General features: G+C 48.5%; 1 protein-coding gene across 4 annotated transcripts in view; it reads right to left on the minus strand.

Annotated features, from left to right (window-relative positions):
- PFKFB3 (6-phosphofructo-2-kinase/fructose-2,6-biphosphatase 3) overlaps positions 1 to 20805 on the minus strand; it is an 89296-nt gene that overhangs the window by 43008 nt on the left and 25483 nt on the right. For 2 of the 4 annotated variants that reach the window (XM_033957980.1, XM_033957981.1), the window contains exon 1: positions 3702 to 3861. The exons of 1 other annotated variant lie outside the window; for it this stretch is intronic. In XM_033957980.1, coding sequence (XP_033813871.1) covers positions 3702 to 3780 — 79 coding nt within the window. In that variant the 5' untranslated portion in view covers positions 3781 to 3861. Of the gene's footprint in view, positions 1 to 3697; positions 3862 to 20805 lie in introns of those variants that run through there. One more of the 4 variants, XM_033957983.1, reaches the window with a different exon arrangement.

Raw genomic sequence — 20805 nt, forward strand, 5'->3', positions numbered from 1 at the left:
CCTTAAGGAGTATGCTAAAATTATTCCGATCACAGCACAGGAAAAGGGGGATGGAACGGGAGCGAGATGTCTGATGTAATATCACCAGCTATTGCCCGAGTCAGGAGAGCAGACATTTGTGCTTTCCAGTCACATGATAGGGGGGGGGCCTGGAATAAAAAGATCTTGGATGCCAAAACAAGAATGGATTGGCAACACATTTATTTTTTAAAAAAAGGAGGTACCAGGAAGGACATCAGACCCTTAAATTTCCAGATGAAGAAGAACCATTCGTGCCGATACTTCATTTGGATCTGCTGCTTAAACCAAATTCTCCGTCTTTAGGTGGCAACGACAGCCACCATCCCAGAGACAGACCCCCCCCTGCATGCAAGTTTCAGAGATGCAGAGAGCTACGAGGAACCATATCTGGAATCTCTCTCCCTAGATCGTAAGCTATTAAAGGTCTTCTGCATTTTAAACCTCAAACCTTATCTGTATGTTCCCCCCCCCTCCCCTCCCCTCCCCAGAGAGAAATCCTGCTCCTGCAGATCCCCTGAGAGGAGGGCAATGGACTGAAAGAGGGAACCGCTACTCCAGGCCTCCGTCTTCCAGCCTTGCCATTCCTTGTCGTTGCTATGGCAACAACCGTCTCCATGCGCCCTAGAACCTTCTTGGTATTCTGTGGTCAGGCTGCAGCATCCGCCCGTGTCAGGGCTGCCTTGGCAACACTGCCAGCGCCACTTCTGGAGCCAAATGACAAATCAGCTGTTTTGCAGAAAGAAATCTGGCACACCCCCAAAATAATAACCACACAGCTATAAAGGACCAGAGTTTGCCACCTACCCCACTTCTACCAAATATAGAAAAAGGACACCTTTCAGCCTATTTTTTTTTTTTTTTTATCAGTAAGTAAATACTAATATTCCGGGCAAAGGCCAGCTAAAAACTGCAGCTCTAACCCATATCTGGAAGAAGACCAGGAGCAAATGCTGACCTGGGAAATCCTAATAAAAATCTTGAAATTGGAAACTCAGAAGCCTTATTAATAAAAGCAAAATGAAATGATACAAATGTGATGAAAAAAAAAGTGGGAGTGTGTGGTGCAGTGGTTAGAGCAACAGCCTCGCACCCTCAGGTTGTGGGTTCAAATCCTGCACCGCTCCTTGTGACCCTGGGCAAGTCACTTAAACCCTATTGCCCCTGGTACATTAGATAGAGTGGGAGCCCGCTGGGACAGTTAGGGAAAACCGCTTGAGTCCCGGAATAATTTGTAAACCACTTAGCATTGTTGGATATGTGGAATATCATTTTTTTCATTGCAAGAAAGCACCCACTGCCACACAAATTCACACATGCATGCATATATCTGCGCGGTCAACTCGTCCTTTATGCCCAGATCAATAAAAGATGCCAGCCTCAACTCCACTGCAGTTACTGTAAACTAGAGGCAGAGATCCAGAGATTACAGAAGTCTCTCCTAGCTTTTATGGTCTGAAAATGTTGACTTTAGACTGAAGAAACGGAAAGGTACGAGACTGACGAATGTGCCCCCCTCACCCCTTCCCAGCTGGGGAGCCTTTTGCATCATCACTGAGCCAACAGGCGTGACCCTGCCGAGCAATCACAAAATACAACCCGGAAAGGGACCGCAAATGAAAGCGTGTGCCGACAATGTGCACGTGAGCCTCCGTGTGACGCCGGTTCCATATACCCTCGAATATCAAAGGCACCTTTACTGAAGCGATCCCGGATGGGGGGCAAGGCACAAGGAAAAGGATGAGCAGCCAAGAGGGATGGGAGCAGCTTCCCCTCTTTAGAAAGGACTTAAGCCAGAAGGAAGCAGCTAGGTCGCGCCTAAACACCCCCTACACAGGAATGATGCCCCTGAGGGGCACCTATGGGCAGGATTTCGGGTGAGACGAGCAGCTCGGGCACCCATTCTGAAGCGATCCCGGCTTTTGGAAAAGGATGAGCAGCCTCCCCCCCCCTTTAAAAAAGACTTAAGCCAGAAGGAAGCAGCTAGGTCGTGCCTAAACACCCCCTACACAGGAATGATGCCCCCGAGGGGCACCTATGGGTGAGATTTCGGGTGAGACGAGCAGCTCGGGCACCCATTCTGAAGTGATCCCGGCTTTTGGAAAAGGATGAGCAGCCTCCCCCCCCCCTTTAGAAAAGACTTAAGCCAGAAGGAAGCAGCTAGGTTGCGCCTAAACACCCCCTACACAGGAATGATGCCCCCGAGGGGCACCTATGGGCGAGATTTTGGGTGCCATGAGCAGCTCGGGCACCCATTCTGAAGCAAACCCGGCTTTTGGAAAAGGATGAGCAGCCTCCCCCCCCCTTTAGAAAAGACTTAAGCCAGAAGGAAGCAGCTAGGTCGCGCCTAAACACCCCCTACACAGGAATGATGCCCCCGAGGGGCACCTACGGGCGAGATTTTGGGTGCCATGAGCAGCTCGGGCACCCATTCTGAAGCAAACCCGGCTTTTGGAAAAGGATGAGCAGCCTCCCCCCTTTAGAAAGGACTTAAGCCAGAAGGAAGCAGCTAGGTCGCGCCTAAACACCCCCTACACAGGAATGATGCCCCTGAGGGGCACCTACGGGCAAGATTTTGGGTGCCATGAGCAGCTCGGGCACCCATTCTGAAGCGATCCCGGCTTTTGGAAAAGGATGAGCAGCCTCCCCCCCCCTTTAAAAAAGACTTAAGCCAGAAGGAAGCAGCTAGGTCGTGCCTAAACACCCCCTACACAGGAATGATGCCCCCGAGGGGCACCTATGGGCGAGATTTTGGGTGCCATGAGCAGCTCGGGCACCCATTCTGAAGCAAACCCGGCTTTTGGAAAAGGATGAGCAGCCTCCCCCCTTTAGAAAGGACTTAAGCCAGAAGGAAGCAGCTAGATCGCACCTAAACACCCCTTACACAGGAATGATGCTCCCGAGGGGCACCTACGGGCAAGATTTTGGGTGCCATGAGCAGCTCGGGCACCCATTCTGAAGCGATCCCGGCTTTTGGAAAAGGATGAGCAGCCCCCCCCCCTTTAGAAAAGACTTAAGCCAGAAGGAAGCAGCTAGGTCGTGCCTAAACACCCCCTACACAGGAATGATGCCCCCGAGGGGCACCTATGGGCGAGATTTTGGGTGCCATGAGCAGCTCGGGCACCCATTCTGAAGCAAACCCGGCTTTTGGAAAAGGATGAGCAGCCTCCCCCCCCCCTTTAGAAAAGACTTAAGCCAGAAGGAAGCAGCTAGGTTGCGCCTAAACACCCCTTACACAGGAATGATGCTCCCGAGGGGCACCTACGGGCAAGATTTTGGGTGCCATGAGCAGCTCGGGCACCCATTCTGAAGCGATCCCGGCTTTTGGAAAAGGATGAGCAGCCCCCCCCCTTTAGAAAAGACTTAAGCCAGAAGGAAGCAGCTAGGTCGTGCCTAAACACCCCCTACACAGGAATGATGCCCCCGAGGGGCACCTATGGGCGAGATTTTGGGTGCCATGAGCAGCTCGGGCACCCATTCTGAAGCAAACCCGGCTTTTGGAAAAGGATGAGCAGCCTCCCCCCCCCCTTTAGAAAAGACTTAAGCCAGAAGGAAGCAGCTAGGTTGCGCCTAAACACCCCCTACACAGGAATGATGCCCCCGAGGGGCACCTACGGGCGAGAATTCGGGCGCGATGCGAATGCTCGGGGGGGGGGGGGAGAAGCGCGGCGGTCCTTACTCACAGGTGCGGGGCAGAGCGGGGCGATCGTCCCTGGGGAGCCAGATCTTCTGGATGCGGTTCTGAGTCAGCTCCATGGGCATGGCTGCGGGGCGGAAAGCGGGGGGGCTCTTGGAGAATCCGGCGGCTCCACGCACCGCTCTGGGCTTCCCGCTTCGCACTGATCCGGCTCCCGGTCCCCGGCCGGCAAAAGGCAGCCTGGCTTCTGTGACGTCCGCGGGGAGGCGGGGCCGTAGGCGTGGCTCTCGCCCGAGGGGGCGGGGCCCGCGGAGATCCCACGGCCGCCGGAAAGAAAGTGCCACGAATTTGATTGTTTGATCGTTTCTGATGCTGCTTCTGAGCCCGGGCGACTCACTTGGCTCGTGAGATGGAACTTGGGAAAACCCAGGATTTGCAAATCCTGGTTTTACCCAGAGCCGTTTTTAAGGACTAATTCTTATTCTAAATGTCCCGAAAAAAAGTGCAACACCCTAGACCAGGGATCTCAAAGTCCCTCCTTGAGGGCCGCAATCCAGTCGGGTTTGCAGGATTTCCCCAATGACTATGCATGAGATCTATGTGCATGCACTGCTTTCAATGCATATTCTTTGGGGAAATCCTGAAAACCCGACTGGATTGCGGCCCTCAAAGAGGGACTTTGAGATCCCTGGACTGTAGCATAAGTTCTTGTTTCTTAGGGTTAACATATGGCTCCAGAAAAAAGGAGGATGGATTGAGACATCCGGGTTTTATTTCTATTGCATTCAATGTCCTTTTTCTGGAGCCATATGGTAACCCAGGGATCTCAAAGTCCCTCCCTGAGGTCCGCAATCCAGTCGGGTTTTCAGGATTTCCCCAATGAATATGCATTGAAAGCAGTGCATGCACATAGATCTCATGCATATTCATTGGGGAAATCCTGAAAACCCGACTGGAGGGACTTTGAGACCCCTGCCCTAGACTAACTAATGATAGACGCTACATTTTTCTTTGGTTTAGTTTTGGGGTTGATCTTTTTCTAATAATACTTCAAGTGCTGCCCCCACCTTGACCCCTAGAGATGATGCAAACGAAAATATCATTTCCCTGCCTCTGGGGAAAAGATGTAACTGAATTCTAGCGTTTTTGCTTTTATTTAAAAAAAAATGCAAAAAGCAGGTTTCTGCACCCAACTATATAACCTACAAGTAGGGAGAAAACCCAGCATTTTGAGGTTTCTGTCCATTGTCGATTTCTACTGCTTTTATATCACAAAGTAGGGTGTTGGGTCCACATCATTGCAATTATAGCATTTTCCAGGGTTTAGTTACTAAAACAATGTGACTATTTTAGGTCCTAGCAAGTCCTTTTGGGGAGTTTGCATGAAAACACACGTCCCTCACGTTCCCCAAAGACAGTCGGACCACGCCTACCCCGGGCAAGCCCCGCCCCCGGCAAGCACGCGGCCGCCTCCGGCCTCCCCAGGCACCCTGCACGCGCTCCCTGCGTGGGCTCGGGATCAACCCGAATGACCCGTGCAAATGGGAGAAGCATTTGCAATCGGAAGCAGAACTTGCACGGCCAAAGCTAATGGAGATCAGGCACATGGATGGGGGTGGGGGAAGGGGTAAAACACGGTCCTTACGGACCTCGCGGATCTGAACTGCACATTCTTAAAAATCTTCTGGTCTCTGGCTCTGACAGACCTCGATGACAGTTTAGCTCTGACGGATCCTAATGCTTTTCCCTCCCTAAGCTGAAACTAAAAGTGGCACAGACCTCAGGGCAAAAGTTTTGCTGGCTAGTCTCAGCTTAACCCTTTCAGGACCATAAGGATCGTAGGCCAATTTTTGTGGTTTTGACGACATTTTTATGGTAAAAAGGGCTTGCAGATGCCAAAAAATTGATTTTTTTTGTGAAATATCATTATTTTTTTTTAAAAAAATCACACTTCTGGCTTATGGACAGTGTGGCAAGTGAATCTTCTCGTCAATCTGGCAACGACGCTAATGAATGAATGTCGGAACCAGTTTGTTTACATAAAGGCAGTATCATATGGAATCCGTACATATCAAATTTAGAACTGTAGACTATCCCAATCAAAATTGATAGGATTTTAAAGTTATGGGACAAATATGTCCCTTGGTCCTGAAAGGGTTAAAGGGGAGGGAAAAGCATTAGGATCCGTCAGAGCTAAATTGTCATAGAGCAGTGGTCCCCAACCCTGAAGGACCACCAGGCCTGTCGGGTTTTCAGGCTAGCCCTAATAAATATGCATGGAGTATATTTGCATATCTAACACCTCCATTATATCAAATCTCTCTCATGCAAAAACTAACCTGAAAACTCGGCTGGCCTGGTGGTCCTCCGGGACAGGGTTGGGGACCACTGGACTACTGTCATAGAGCAGTGGTTCCCAACCCTGTCCTGGAGGACCACCAGGCCAGTCGGGTTTTGGGGATAGACCTAATGAATATGCATGGAGCAGATTTGCATGCCTGTCACCTCCATTATATGCAAATCTCTCTCGTGCATATTCATTAGGGCTATCCCCAAAACCCGACTGACCTGGTGGTCCTCCAGGACAGGGTTGGGAACCACTGGTCATAGAGGTCTGTCACAGCAAGTGGTGCGGACCTCAGATTTTTAAGGACGTGCGGTTTTAGATCCGTAAGGTCCACGTTTTACCCCTTCCCAGGATGAGAATACCTCCTGCCTCCCCTAAACTGCTGTAAGAGTACTAAGAGGCAAATATTAGCTACTGGTTTTAAAAGCATCCAAAACAACCCCCCCCCCCAAATCAAATTAATTTATTCAGTTTGCTTGGCTTTTATATGCCGTCCTCCCAGAAGAGCTCAGAACGGGTTACAAGTTAAAGCATAACTGGGTTTAGTAATGTACAGCATGACTACATTTTAGGTTATGGCATGATAGGACAATACATAATCAAAAGCATGGCATTACTTAATAGGATATGACAGGACAAGACCGTGGGTGGTGTGTTATAAGTTTGGTATGCCATTGCGGTAATTAATAGAGTTTGACAGTATGAAGCATGGTAAGGCAATGACAGACAATTCATAGCCGTGAATGATAATATATGATAGGTGTGGTATAGCGTGGAATGTCTGGCAAAGTGTGGAAGTGTCAACAATGACAGTGATTGACAATGTGTGGCAGGGCAAGATAATATATAACAGTGCATGATAATATGTGTTAGGTATGATATGGGAAGGAAAGTCCATAGTCTGTTATTAAGACATGGGGGAAGCCTCTGCTTGCCCTGGATCGGTAGCATGGAATGTTGCTACTCTCTGGGATTCTAGAATGTTGCTACTGTTTGGGATTCCGGAATCTTGTTACTCTCTGGGATTCCAGAATCTTCCTATTATTTGGGATTCTGTATGGAATGTTGCTACTGTTTGGGATTCTAGAATGTTGCTACTGTTTGGGATTCCGGAATCTTGCTATTCTTTGGGATTCTGTATGGAATGTTTCTACTCTCTGGGATTCTAGAATGTTGCTACTGTTTGGGATTCTGTTTGGAATGTTGCTACTCTGAGATTCTGGAATCTTGTTACTCTCTGGGATTCCAGAATCTTGCTATTCTTTGGGATTCTGTATGGAATGTTGCTACTCTCTGGGATTCTAGAATGTTGCTACTGTTTGGGATTCCGGAATCTTGTTACTCTCTGGGATTCCAGAATCTTCCTATTATTTGGGATTCTGTATGGAATGTTGCTACTGTTTGGGATTCTAGAATGTTGCTACTGTTTGGGATTCCAGAATCTTGCTATTCTTTGGGATTCTGTATGGAATGTTTCTACTCTTTGGGATTCTAGAATGTTGCTACTTTTTGGGATTCCGGAATCTTGCTATTCTTTGGGATTCTGTATCGAATGTTTCTACTCTCTGGGATTCTAGAATGTTGCTACTGTTTGGGATTCCAGAATCTTGCTATTCTTTGGGATTCTGTTTGGAATGTTGCTACTCTGAGATTCTGGAATCTTGTTACTCTCTGGGATTCCAGAATCTTGCTATTCTTTGGGATTCTGTATGGAATGTTTCTACTCTCTGGGATTCTAGAATGTTGCTACTGTTTGGGATTCCGGAATCTTGCTATTCTTTGGGATTCTGTTTGGAATGTTGCTACTCTGAGATTCTGGAATCTTGTTACTCTCTGGGATTCCAGAATCTTCCTATTCTTTGGGATTCTGTATGGAATGTTTCTACTCTTTGGGATTCTAGAATGTTGCTACTGTTTGGGATTCCGTAATCTGTTAACCTGTCATAGATCGTCCAAGTGCCGACTTGGGCGGGTTTTTAGACATGTTTACGTTTCGATTATGAACCCCATACTGTCCAAACCTGAGGGTACTTAACCTCTTGCATATTAAGCTTAAATTATGAGATCCTTAGTTACCCTGTCAGTTAACATCTACAGTGCTGTGTAGAGGTCTTGTGGCTTTCATGAAAACCAACTGACAAATCTAATTTGGATAGACAGCAAATGCTACACCGAGCATGGCACGTTGGCATTTCTGATTTCAGCTTTATCTGGCTCAGATTTGAAATAGTTGATACGGTAAACAGCGGTTGTGGAATCTTTAAAATAAATGCTATGAAGTTCTTCTTTACCCAACGTGTGGTGGACACCTGGAATGCGCTTCCAGAGGACGTAATAGGGCAGAGTACGGTACTGGGGTTCAAGAAAGGATTGGACAATTTCCTGGTGGGAAAGGGGATAGAGGGGTATAGATAGCAGATTACTGCACAGGTCCTGGACCTTTTGGGCCGCCGCGTGAGCGGACTGCTGGGCACGATGGACCTCAGGTCTGACCCAGCAGAGGCATTGCTTATGTTCTTATGACAGTTGTGATGTATGTGGCCACTTTTGCATAACACCAGGGGTTTATTGTAATAAATGTTTCCTGAAACCTCCCATTTATCATTTCATTATATTTATTTCAGTCATTCATTTTCTGTCCCCAAAGAGCTCCGGTTAAACATATATATTATATGGTTAACAGGTCACAATTTGGCATAATTACAGTACACTTCCCCCTCTATATTCGCGGTGGTTAGGGGCAGAGCCAGTCCGCGAATATTAAAAATCCATGAATAATATTTGGGTCAGTTCTGCCCCTAACCCCCGCTTCCCCTGGCTATTTTAAGCCCTGAAAGACCCCCCCTTAAGACTCACCTGGGGGTCTAGCGGGTTTTCAGGCAGGAGCGATCTACCCACGCTCCTGCCCCGTGCAGATCGCTCACAGGAAATGGCTGCCTTGAGCTCCCGCAGTCTCTCGAGCCGTTTCCTGTGAGCGATCTGCACGGGGCAGGAGCGTGGGAAGATCGCTCCTGCCCCTAAAACCCGTTAGACCACCAGGTAAGGCTTAAGGGGGGGCTTTCAGGGCTTAAATTAGCCTGAAAAATGAAAATGAATTTTTTGGTTTAAAACCGCAAATAAGCGAATCTGTAGATACGGAATTCGCGAATACGGAGGGAGAAGTGTACATGTTTACAAGACAAGGTTGTATCCTAACTTGATACAAACTAGGGGTCAAATACCAACAGATATGGTCCCTCTATTATGAACCCATAGCACGGGTTTTAGTGCTGGCATCACCGGTAACTGCTCTGATGTTCATAAGAACATAAGAACAGCCTTACTGGGTCAGACCAAAGGTCCATCAAGCCCAGTAGCCTGTTCTCACGGTGGCCAATCCAGGTCCCTAGTACCTGGCCAAAACCCAAGGAGTAGCAACATTCCATACAGAATCCCAAAGAATAGCAAGATTCCGGAATCCCAGAGAGTAACAAGATTCTAGAATCCCAAAGAGTAGCAACATTCCATACAGAATCCCAAAGATTAGCAAGATTCCGGAATCCCAGAGAGTAACAAGATTCTAGAATCCCAAAGAGTAGCAACATTCCATACAGAATCCCAAAGACTAGCAAGATTCCGGAATCCCAGAGAGTAACAAGATTCTAGAATCCCAAAGAGTAGCAACATTCCATACAGAATCCCAAAGACTAGCAAGATTCCGGAATCCCAGAGAGTAACAAGATTCTAGAATCCCAAAGAGTAGCAACATTCCATACAGAATCCCAAAGACTAGCAAGATTCCGGAATCCCAGAGAGTAACAAGATTCTAGAATCCCAAAGAGTAGCAACATTCCATACAGAATCCCAAAGACTAGCAAGATTCCGGAATCCCAGAGAGTAACAAGATTCTAGAATCCCAAAGAGTAGCAACATTCCATACAGAATCCCAAAGACTAGCAAGATTCCGGAATCCCAGAGAGTAACAAGATTCTAGAATCTCAAAGAGTAGCAACATTCCATGCTACCAATCCAGGGCAAGCAGTGGCTTCCCCTGTGTCTTTCTCAATAACAGCCTATGGACTTTTCCTCCAGCAACTTGTCCAAACCTTTCTTAAAACCAGCTACACTATCAGCTCTTACCACATCCTCTGGAATTCTATGAGCTAAAACTTGCACTATGGGTTCGTAAAAGAGTATGATAGAGTTTACAGGTTACAATTAGCCATAGTTATCCTTAACAGCGCATGTTATATACTAGACCAGGGATGGGCCGAAATCCAGCCAGGTTTTCAGGATTTCCCCAATGAATATGCATTGAAAGCAGTGCATGCAAATTTCATGCATATTCATTGGGGGAAATCCTGAAAACCTGACTGGATTCCGGCTCTTGAGGACCGGAGTTGCCCACCCTTGTACTAGATCTAGGCCTGTACCAGTTTCCTGCTTTTTTTTCCAAAAACCTGCCCTGGACTGCTTGGTTTACCACTATCATCTCTTACAGCCCTCAGGGGCTCCACTCCAGCACAGAATGCTACCTTTGGGCTACAGTGCTTATTATGGGAAGTAGGCCAGCACTCACAAGCCCTGCCGCCATCATGCTTCTGTACAGGGTGGGGGAAGGGGTAGGCAGTGCCTAAGGATAGCATCAGCCAGAGGGAAAGCCGCGGATCAGCCTGTTCAGAGCGCTGCCGCCGCTGCTGTTTTAGGAGGCCTCAGAGGTTTCACCAGGGTGGGGTTTGCTAAATCGGTGAGTCCGATTCCCTCGGATAACGAATCGATTCATCGACATGAATCGATTCAAATTGGCGAATCGGGCAGCACTACTGAACAAAATCAAACTCGAGGGCTGCATGCAACCCAGGCAGGTTTTCCTCAGTGAATGTGCACGAGATTTATCTGCATGCTCTGCCTCCATTGCATGCAAACAACCTCACGCATATTCATTGGGAAAATCCTGAAAGCCTAGCTGGGTTGCAGCTAACGAGGACCGAGATTTGCCCACCCCTGCTCTAGAACTAGAGAATATGGCAAGAAGTTACAGCGAAGGAAAGTGAAAGGCAACCTCAGGAAATAGTTTTCCACAGACATGGGGGGAAGTGGATGCCTGGAATGCCCCCCCCCCCCTCAAAAGAGGCAACAGGGGTTTACTGGTATTTAGAGCAGTGGTTCCTAACCCTGTCCTAGAGGTCCACCAGGCAATCGGGTTTTCAGGCTAGCCCTAATGAATATGCATGGAGTAGATTTGCATGCCTGTCACTTCCATTATATGCAAATCTCTCTCATGCATATTCATTAGGGCTAGCCTGAAAACCCGATTGGCCTGGTGGTCCTCCAGGACAGGGTTGGGAACCACTGATTTACAGGATCCCTAAAAGCAAGAGCATGTGAAACAAGCGTTCAGCACTTCAGCTTAAAATACTTGTTTTGCACTTCTAAGAAATCCTGACGAGGGATGCATGTCATTAACAGATCAAGCTAAAAGGTGCTATTTATTGAGAATGATCATTTCCTTTAAGAATTCATGCCTTCCTATTTTTGAAGAAAGGTGGGAGAGGGGCGTAGCAAGGGTAGGAGGCAACCCCCATCCATGCCCTCTTCTCCCCCCCCCACTCGTTCCTGCCCCCCCCCACTCCACACTCATGCTTTCCCTTCCCCCACCCGCACCTCTGTAAATCTTTGCCAGCGTAAGTGGCTTCTCCAGCATGCCGCTCGCGTAAGTGTTTGGTTTCCCACTGGAGAAGATCTATAGAGGTACGGGGTGGGGGCAGGGATGGCATGGTGGGGCAAGACAGTGCCCGGGGCGGCCCTTCCCCCTTTAATATGCCACTGCCTTCACCCATTCCTTTGGGCACCAGTTTTTAAATCCAGTGCTGTACCACCTTTTGTCCATGTCTCTCTCAGCCCAGTAAACATCCCTGACACCGTTAGACCCCCAAACTCCTACAATCATATTACAGTACTCCCCCCGAAATTAGCAGGGGTTACGTTCCAGGAGTGACCGCGAATTGTGAAAAACCGCGAAAAATGGATGCGGTACACAAATGCCTAATTTCTTTTAGGGCCCACCTCCCCGCTCTCTTTTTGGCTTCTCGTTGCCACCGTGCGGCGCATCGTTCTCAGCTGAGCAGCTGCTGCCATTGGTTGCCGTCGGCGGGCAGGCACCGATCTCCTCTCTCTCCCCCCTCCTCAATCTCCCTCGCAGCAGCCGCGCTAATAATAATCGACAGGATGAGGTGATGGTGTGTGCGTGGATCGAAAGCAGCAGGAGGAATTTAAAAAAAAATAAATTCCGCGAATGACTGAGGCCGTGAACTCTGAATCGTGAATTTGTGGCGAGTACTGTACATTACAGCTGCAAGAAGGATCTGTCCGAGCCTGATATGTTGTTGCAAGAAAAAACACCCTGACACAAAAAGGGTTTTCCCCCATCACTTAAATCCAAAGCAAAGCTAGTTGATATTTGCAGAAGCTGTCAAGACCCCACTGTGGTATATAGTTTTCCAGACTATGCACCACAGCAGTGGAATGACTTATTGCGACAAGGATGCAAAACATAGACGACTGGCCAGCACGTGCAAAGCAGAACCCCTGACCACCTGCAAAATGTGTTTTCAGATGAGGATAAGGACCGAGGCAGCTTGTTTTTCTGTTCTTTAAGCATCAAGGAAATTCCACTGGAGTGCTCCATGTGCACCAGCTCCACAAAGCACCCGCCTCCCACGGCCTGTTCACGTGTGCACACAGGCAGCCAGGGTGTCCTGTTTCACATACACCCTGTATCCCGCAGGGAAACCTGATACGCACCCTCTCCCGTTCCGTGCAAAGCTGTTATTGAGCTGTTGCCCTGCAGAGGAGGGAGCTGACACAAGCAGCAGCCCTGAAGCCCACTCAAAGGGCGGCACCAGAGATGCCAAGCTACCCATTTCCAAGAGGGAGATTTCGGGCAAGCCTAACCTTTATCTGTTTCTCATTCCATCTGCGGCACCTACCCTCTCTTGTGGCTCAAAGAACAATAACATTCCAGAATCCTGACTATAGTCAGGCTCCGTCTCTGTCAGTCTTCAAATCCAGACTTCTTTGAAGTTGCTTTCAATTCCAAACTCCAACCCACCTGCTAAGCACCAATATCTGTCTTATCGTTCCCTCTGTTATTCCCCCACATGAGCACTGTGTTTTGATGCACCTTCTTGTCCAGCTTGTCTTCTTGACTAGGATTCTAAGCTCTTCTGAGCAGGGACGGTCTCTTCTATAGTGCTGCTGGAACATTATTCTCTCCCTACTTCTGCCATTTAAGTGGACTTGATGCCCTTGGTCAGAGTTTCTCAACACATGGTATGCAAACCGCTTGTTGGGGGTACGTGGCAATGCACGGGTCTCCCGTCCCCTCTCCCCCTTCCTCCTTAATGGCCACTGCCACCGCCGGGGATCCCATGCCCTCCTTCCTGCCTGCATCCCCTCTGTCAGAGCTGACATTAGAGGGAAGCCTTCCGGGTCAGTGGGGGATCCTAGTTACCTCCTTCCAGGTGGGCTGCTCCTTCCTTCCTTCAGTGGCAGGGGTGCAGGCAGTGGCTCTTGCCTTCTCTCCGATGTCAGAACCCCCTCCCTTCCTGCCCTGTAAGAGCCACTGCCCGCATCCCTGCAACAAGTGCTGCTGAAAGCAGAAAGGAGCAGCTCAGCTGGACGGTCCTGAAAGAAACGAGTGCGACCCTGGGGCAAGCAAGTAAGGGAGAGAGGGGACATGATCTCGAACAAAGGGAGAAAGGGGGGAAGGAGCATGGTGGGACATGGGAGGGGCACGATTTTGGGACAAAGGCTGGAAGGCAGGGAAGGGGGCACAAACTCGGGACACAGAAGAAAAGGAGGGGGCATGCACATGGGACACAGAAGGGAGGGAGGGAGGAAGGGGGCACTAACTTGGGACACAGGAGGGAGGGAATAGATAGGGAGAATTATTGGGCATGAGTGTGTGAGTGAGAGGGAACGAGATGGCGCACAAGGAGAAGGGAAGAAAGAGGAAAATTTTGGGGCATAGAGAGAGAAAGGATTGAGGTAGAGATGCATGGGGAAGAGAAGGATGAGAGGGAGAATGTTTGATATGGTGGTGGAGAGGGAACAGAGGGACATATGAAGGGGATGCAAGGTGGAGGAATGTTGGACATAGTGATGGAGGAAGATATGTGGCATGGTGCTGGAGAGGGGTGATTGAAGGAGAAATGGGAATGGGGCTGGTGGGCAGTGGTGAAAAAATACTGCACATGATCCGGGGGATGAGAGAGGAAGAAAAGTTGGACTCATGGAGTGAAAGAGAGAGAGATGTTGGTTGGGGAAGGGAATGAGGTCCAGAGGAGAGGAAGTATGCAGGAGGCAGAAAGAAAGAAATATTGGATGCACAGTCAAAAGGAAGTGCAACCAGACAACAAAGGTAGGAAAATGTTTTTATTTTCAATTTAGTGTTTGGAATGTGTCAGTTCTGAAAACTGATATCTGCTGTCTATATTTTGCACTATATTTGTCTAGTTTTCTATAGTTGTTGCTGAGGTGACATTGCATATTTTAAAGTCATCTTTATGGGAAAAAAAAACCTCAAATATAGTTTATAGAATATAAATGATAATTAACATTTTCTCTGTGTAGTGTGCTTTGTGGGGGAGGGGGTTGTTTTAATTTTGTGGTTACCCTTATGTATTAATAAGATTATATTGTGTGTATATGAAAAATGAATGGAAGAAATTGCATTACAATTAGTACTATTATTATGGGGGTGGGGTCAGGGGTGGAGCTTGGGAGGTTAGAGGCGGAGCTTGGGCAGGGGTACTCAGTTGATATTTGTTAGACTTAGGGGGTACTTGGCTTGAAGAAATTGAGAAACCGCCCTAGGTCAGTGCTTCTTAACCCAGTCCTTAGGACCCCCCCCCCAGCCAATCAGATTGTCAGGATATCACAATGCATATGCATGACTAAGCCATTTTTGCATGTAAAGCATCTAATGCATATCTGTGATTTAAGAGCCTGGTTAATTTGTATATACCAATTGGCTTGAACAGCCCCGGAGCTATGTACATTGCAGTGCAACACTCCACCCGGCTGAACTGCTGTGCTTTTAAACTTGAGATTCACCTGCAGCCGCCCTCTTTGAAGGGATTCCTCCAGTGTTACCTAACAAGCTCTCTTTAGTCAGATGTTTCACTGGAGTGAAGTCTTGTTTACTTTGCCTCCAAATGCTATTTTTGTCAGCGCAATTCCATGAGAAGGCTTCTATCAGCCCGCACTCCCCAGGCCCAGCACCTAGGAGATCCAGTATCATGTCACTGGCATAGCGCTGTCTGTGGAATGCGCAGAGCCCAGGGCTTCCCACATAGCCACTGGCATCTGCAACGGGAAGCAGAGAGGAGCCTGGCTGAAGCGAATAATCTGATTTTCTAATCTGTGCAAGCTGAGCTGCTTCTGGATTTTACCCCTGGCATCCATGGGCTTCGGGTTTCCATGTCTCTAAGAAGCAGCGTCTGTACTGGGACCAGTGTTTTTTAAAAATATATTCATCCTATATAATAAAAGGTTACCGGCGCGTGCGCTGTTAAAACAGCGTATTCCCTGCCGCTGTGGTGTGTGATCCGTGGCCGTGTTCCATTTTAGAACCCAGCGGCAGGGAACATTCTGGCCACTCCCCTCCTCCCGCCCTCACTCACCAACTGCTGCTGCAAGCTCTCTCTCTGCCGGGATGAGCCGGACCCCTAAGACACGAGCGCCTGCAGAAGGAGGCCCCCGCCGCCGCCCGCCAACATCTTCCCTGTCTCCTGAGCTGCGTCCTCGCCCCCCCCCCCCCCGATTGCCAACCTCAGTGGCCGCTGAACACAGAGAGTCACAGCACAGCCAGCAACTCCCCCCTCCCACCCTCACTCACCACCAAAACCAGCTACTTTAAAGCCTCCTCCTTCTCGCCGGCTCACCCGCATTTAAATTCTGAGAAAAGCGCTGCACCGCGCTACTGCTGGCCTCGCCGTCTTCTGTCCACTGTGGCCCGCCCTCTCTGACTACTTCCTGTTTCCGCTAGGGCTGGCCGCAGTGGATAGAAGACGCTGAAGCCAGCGGTAGCGCGGTGCAGTGCTTTAATCTGAATTTAAACGCGGCGGCTGGGAAGGGAGCGGCGGGAAATGCTGCTGCTGCACAGGGAAGGCCGGGAAATGCTGCTGCTGCACAGGGAAGGCTGGGAAATGCTGTTGCTGCACAGGGAAGTGTGGGGGTGGGGTGGTGGGAATGCTGCTTCTGTACAGGGAAGACTAAGAAATGCTACTGCAGCATAGGGAAGTGGGGGGGGGGGGAAATGCTGCTTCTGCACAGGGAAGGCCAGGAAATGCTGCTGCTGCACAGGGAAGGGTGGGAAATGCTGCTGCTGCACAGGGAAGTGTGTGGGGGGAATGCTGCTTCTGCACAGGGAAGGCCGGGAAATGCTGCTGCTGCACTGGGAAGGGTGGGAGGGAAATGCTGCTGCTGCACAGGGAAGTGGAGGGGACGGAGAGGGAAATGGGGCCTGGGAGCAATCTTGGTTTGCTTTGGGAGAGGGGAGACAGAAGGGGGCCATGGAGAGACAGAAAGACAGGCAGGCAAGCAGCGAATTAGAACGAAAGACAGACACACAGAAAGACAGCGGGCAGGGAGAGAGACAGAAAGAAAGGAAGACAGACAGACAGGATGCCAGAGAGAGAACCAGAAAGAAAGAAGGACAGAGAGAAGGAGGGAGAAAGACAGAAAGAAAGGGAGAGACAGGGGCAGGGAGAGACACAGAAAGAAAGAAAGACAGACAGACATATATTCTAGCACCCGTTAATGTAATGGGCTTAAACACTAGTTAATAATAATCTGGAAAAAGGAATGAAGAGTGATCTGATCAGAGCTAAAAATGTGTAGTTGGGAACACAGAGAAAGATAAGCCTAAGGGGGGAATTTTATAAATAGTCGCCAGAAGTTGCCTAAATTAGCGGCACCTAACTGAATTCCGTGCACAATTTAGGGCCTCGAGGCCCTTCATTTTTTAAAATTTACTCCACTTGTGTTATTCCAGTAGTAGATGGTTGTTTAACGGACAAAGGCCCTAATTCTGGAAGCAACACCAGAAGATAGGTAGCGGTAGGTAGATTTATCACATTCCTGAAAAACACAACCGCTGGACTGCTCAGGTAGGCTGCTACGCAAAGTCCGCCTTGGTAATGAGACGGGCACCCACCCAGACCTTTGGCCAGGGCCAGCTCAAAAGGTTACTTCTGTATTGGCATCCTGGACCCTAACCCCACCAGGCCAGATCCTTCCTCCTTCCTCTAATGCTACTGTCCGATCCCAACAGGAAGGGGCTTCAAAGGCCACCATTTATTATTTCTATAGCGCTGAAAGGCGTATGCAGCGCTGTACATTATAACATACAATAGACGGTCCCTGTTCAGAAGAGCTTACAATCTAATTTAGACAGGACATTTCAGGGTGGGAGTTAAGCATTGAAAGCAGTTTCAAAAAAGTGGGCCTTTAGCTTGGATTTGAACACCGCCAGGGATGGAGCATGACGTATTGATTCAGGCAGCCTGTTCCAGGCATACGGAGCGGCAAGAAAGAAGGGACGGAGTCTGGAGTTGGCGGTGGAACAGAAGGCTTGCCCGATGAGCCATGAAGAGGAAGGGTCAGCATCAGGAGGGACCTGCCTCCTCTGATGCCAATGTTGGTCCGCCCCCCTCACGGCAACTGGCCTATGAAGCTGAATCTGTTGGGACCAGACAGGAACACTGAAGGTGGGAGGAGCTGAAGAGCATTCAAGCCATAACATAACATAAAATCAACCTATAGACCGCATAACTGAGAGGATCTATGCGGTTTACAAAAGATAAACATAAATAACGCGACCATATGTCCCATTTTGAATGGGACTATCTTGTTTTTAGGTTGCCTGTCCCGTTGTCCCCAAGTACAGCTTTGGGACGCCAAAATGTCCCGTTTTCAGGGGCCCACTGAAGAAACAAGTACCGTAGCAAATACACCTCTCCCCCCCAGTACCTTTTTAAAATCCCGGTGGCTGCCTCCTATCCTGATGTCTTCCAGCAGCGGCAGAGCGGCACACCTGCCTGGTCCCACGCCGCTCACCGAATGGCTGCCGTCAGTTCTTGCGAGTCCCACGAGAACTGATGGCAGCCATTCAGTGAGCGGCGCGGGACCAGGCAGGTGCGTGAAATGCTCATACTTGCCTTGTGCGCTGCTCTGCCGCTGCCGGAAGACATCAGGACAGGAGGCAGCCACTGGGATTTTAAAAAGGTACTGGGGGGGGGGGGGATCTGGGGTCCAGGGGGGTTCCTGTCCCGTTTTGAAGAAAATCATTAATGGTCAAGTTAAACTTAAATCACAATTAGAACATTAAAAAATCCAGAAATCTAGAGAATAAGTAAGTCTTTAAATGCCTTCTGAAATCCAAGTACGAGACAGATGCAGAGAATAGTTACTTAAAATATTTATCCCAGAGAGAAGCCGGATATGACAATTTACGTTCATGATAACTTTTAAACTTACAACCCTTCACTGACGGGAAGACGAAAAAAGCACAAGCTTTATGAGAGTATTTTGAATTAGAGACTGTAAATACATCCAACAGATATGAGGGTGCCTGACCTGTTATAATTCTATAATACACTTCTCCCTCTGTATCCGCGGTTTCAGTATCCGTGGATTTGATTATTTGTGATTTTTTTTGGGGTCTAAGTTTTCCTCTATATTTAGGCTGTCCGTGCAGAGCCGTCATCAAAATGTCTGCCTTGAATTCCCGTTGTAGCCTCGAGACTAAAACAGGAACTCAAGGCAGCCATTTTGATGACGGCTCTGCACAGGGCAGGAGCATAGGAAGATCGCTCCTGCCCCGGGTCACCGCTAGACCACCAGGTTAAGATCCGGGGACGCAGGAGGGAGGCAGGGGTGGGGCAGAGCCGATCGAAAAAAATATTTGCGATTTTTTTTTGCAATTCGCGGGCCGGCTCTGCACAAAACCCCTGCGAATACAGAGGGAGAGCTGTAGATACAACCAAACTTGAGGATGATACGGGCTTCGACAGGTAGCCAATGCAATTCACGATAAAAGGGAGATACGTGATCATATTTTTTCAAGCCATAGATCAATCTCACCACTGCATTCTGTAAGAGTCGCAATCTCGAAACATTCTTTTTCACCCCTGCTAGATAAACTATATTACAGTAGTCTAGGTGTCCCAGTACCAACTATTGAACCAATGAGTTAAATGCTGTGATATCAAAATAAGCTCCGACAGTCCACAGTTACCATAAAATATGGAAAGACTTGCGAACTGCCATATCAACATAGTCAAATTCTGATCCAAAGTAGCTCCCAATATTTTAACGGAAGAGCAAGCAGAATATTGCACAGTCTTAATAGCCCATAGCGTAACCAGCTGGTGACATCAGAGTCCTCGGTATTTGGCACCCTAGGCAAGAGCCTCACCTGGTCTACAGGTGATGCGGGCCCTGCCTTTGGGCACCTGGGCCCAGGAGGACCATTCAGGGATCCATCTCTGGTCTACTCTCAGGCTTTACGCATGGTTAGCTCCTGCGCATTTAGAATGTTGCGTAAAATTCTGGAGACCGCACCTTCAAAAAGATATAAAAAGGATGGAATTGGTCCAGAGGAAGGCTACTAAAATGGTGTGTGGTCTTCGTCATAAGGTGTATGGAGACAGACTTAAAGATTGGGAGACGGGAGATATGACAGAGACGTTTAAACGCCTACGTAATATAAAAGTGCATGAGTCAAGTCTCTTTCATTTGAAAGGAAATTCTGCAATGAGAGGGCATAGGATGAAGTTAACAGATGACGGGCTCAGGAGTAAGCTAAGGAAATACTTTGATAGATGCATGGAACAGTCTCCCGGAAGAGGTGGTGAAGACAGAGACTGTGTCTGAATTCAAGAGGGCCTGGAATAGGCACATGGGATCTCTCAGAGAGAGAAAGAGATAATGGTTATTGTGGATGGGCAGACTGGATGGGCCATTTGGCATTTATCTGCCATCATGTTTCTATAACCATAAAGCTCTATGACCTCATAATGTAGGTGTAAAGAGCCTTAGCCAATAGGGAGAGGAGATGCAAATGTTAAGAGCCTTAGCCAATAGGAAGAGAAGGAGAAAGTGGATGCCGCGGATGGGCCATTTGGCCTTTATCTGCCATCATGTTTCTATGTTTCTAAAATCATAAAGCTCTATGATCTCACAATGCAGGAGTAAAGAGCCTTAGCCAATAGGAAGAGGAGATGCAAATGTTAAGAGTCTTAGCCAATAGGGAGAGGAGGAGATAGCGGATGCTGCGGATGGGCCATTTGACCTTTATCTGCCATCATGCTTCTATAACCACAAAGCTCTATGACCTCACAATGCAGGTGTAAAGAGCCTTAGCCAATAGGAAGAGGAGATGCAAATGTTAAGAGCCTTAGCCAATAGGGAGAGGAGGAGATAGTGGATGCTGTGGATGGGCCATTTGGCCTTTATCTGCCATCATGTTTCTATAACCATAAAGTTCCATGACCTCACAATGCAGGTGTAAAGAGCCTTAGCCAATAGGGAGAGGAGGAGATGGTGGATGTTGCAGATGGGCAGACTGGATGGGCCATTTGGCCTGTATCTGCCATCATGTTTCTATGTTTGTAAAACTTACTTCCGCATAGAGCGCACACAAAATTGTGTATAAAAGCTGATCTAGCTTATATGCAAACCCCAGTTCACTTTTCCCTAAACTCTCCGAGGTCAATGGATATAGTAAATAATAACAGAAAGAGCTTCCCGGGGTAAG

Source organism: Geotrypetes seraphini, chromosome 9 (assembly GCF_902459505.1).
Source record: "Geotrypetes seraphini chromosome 9, aGeoSer1.1, whole genome shotgun sequence".
Lineage (NCBI taxonomy): Eukaryota > Metazoa > Chordata > Amphibia > Gymnophiona > Dermophiidae > Geotrypetes > Geotrypetes seraphini.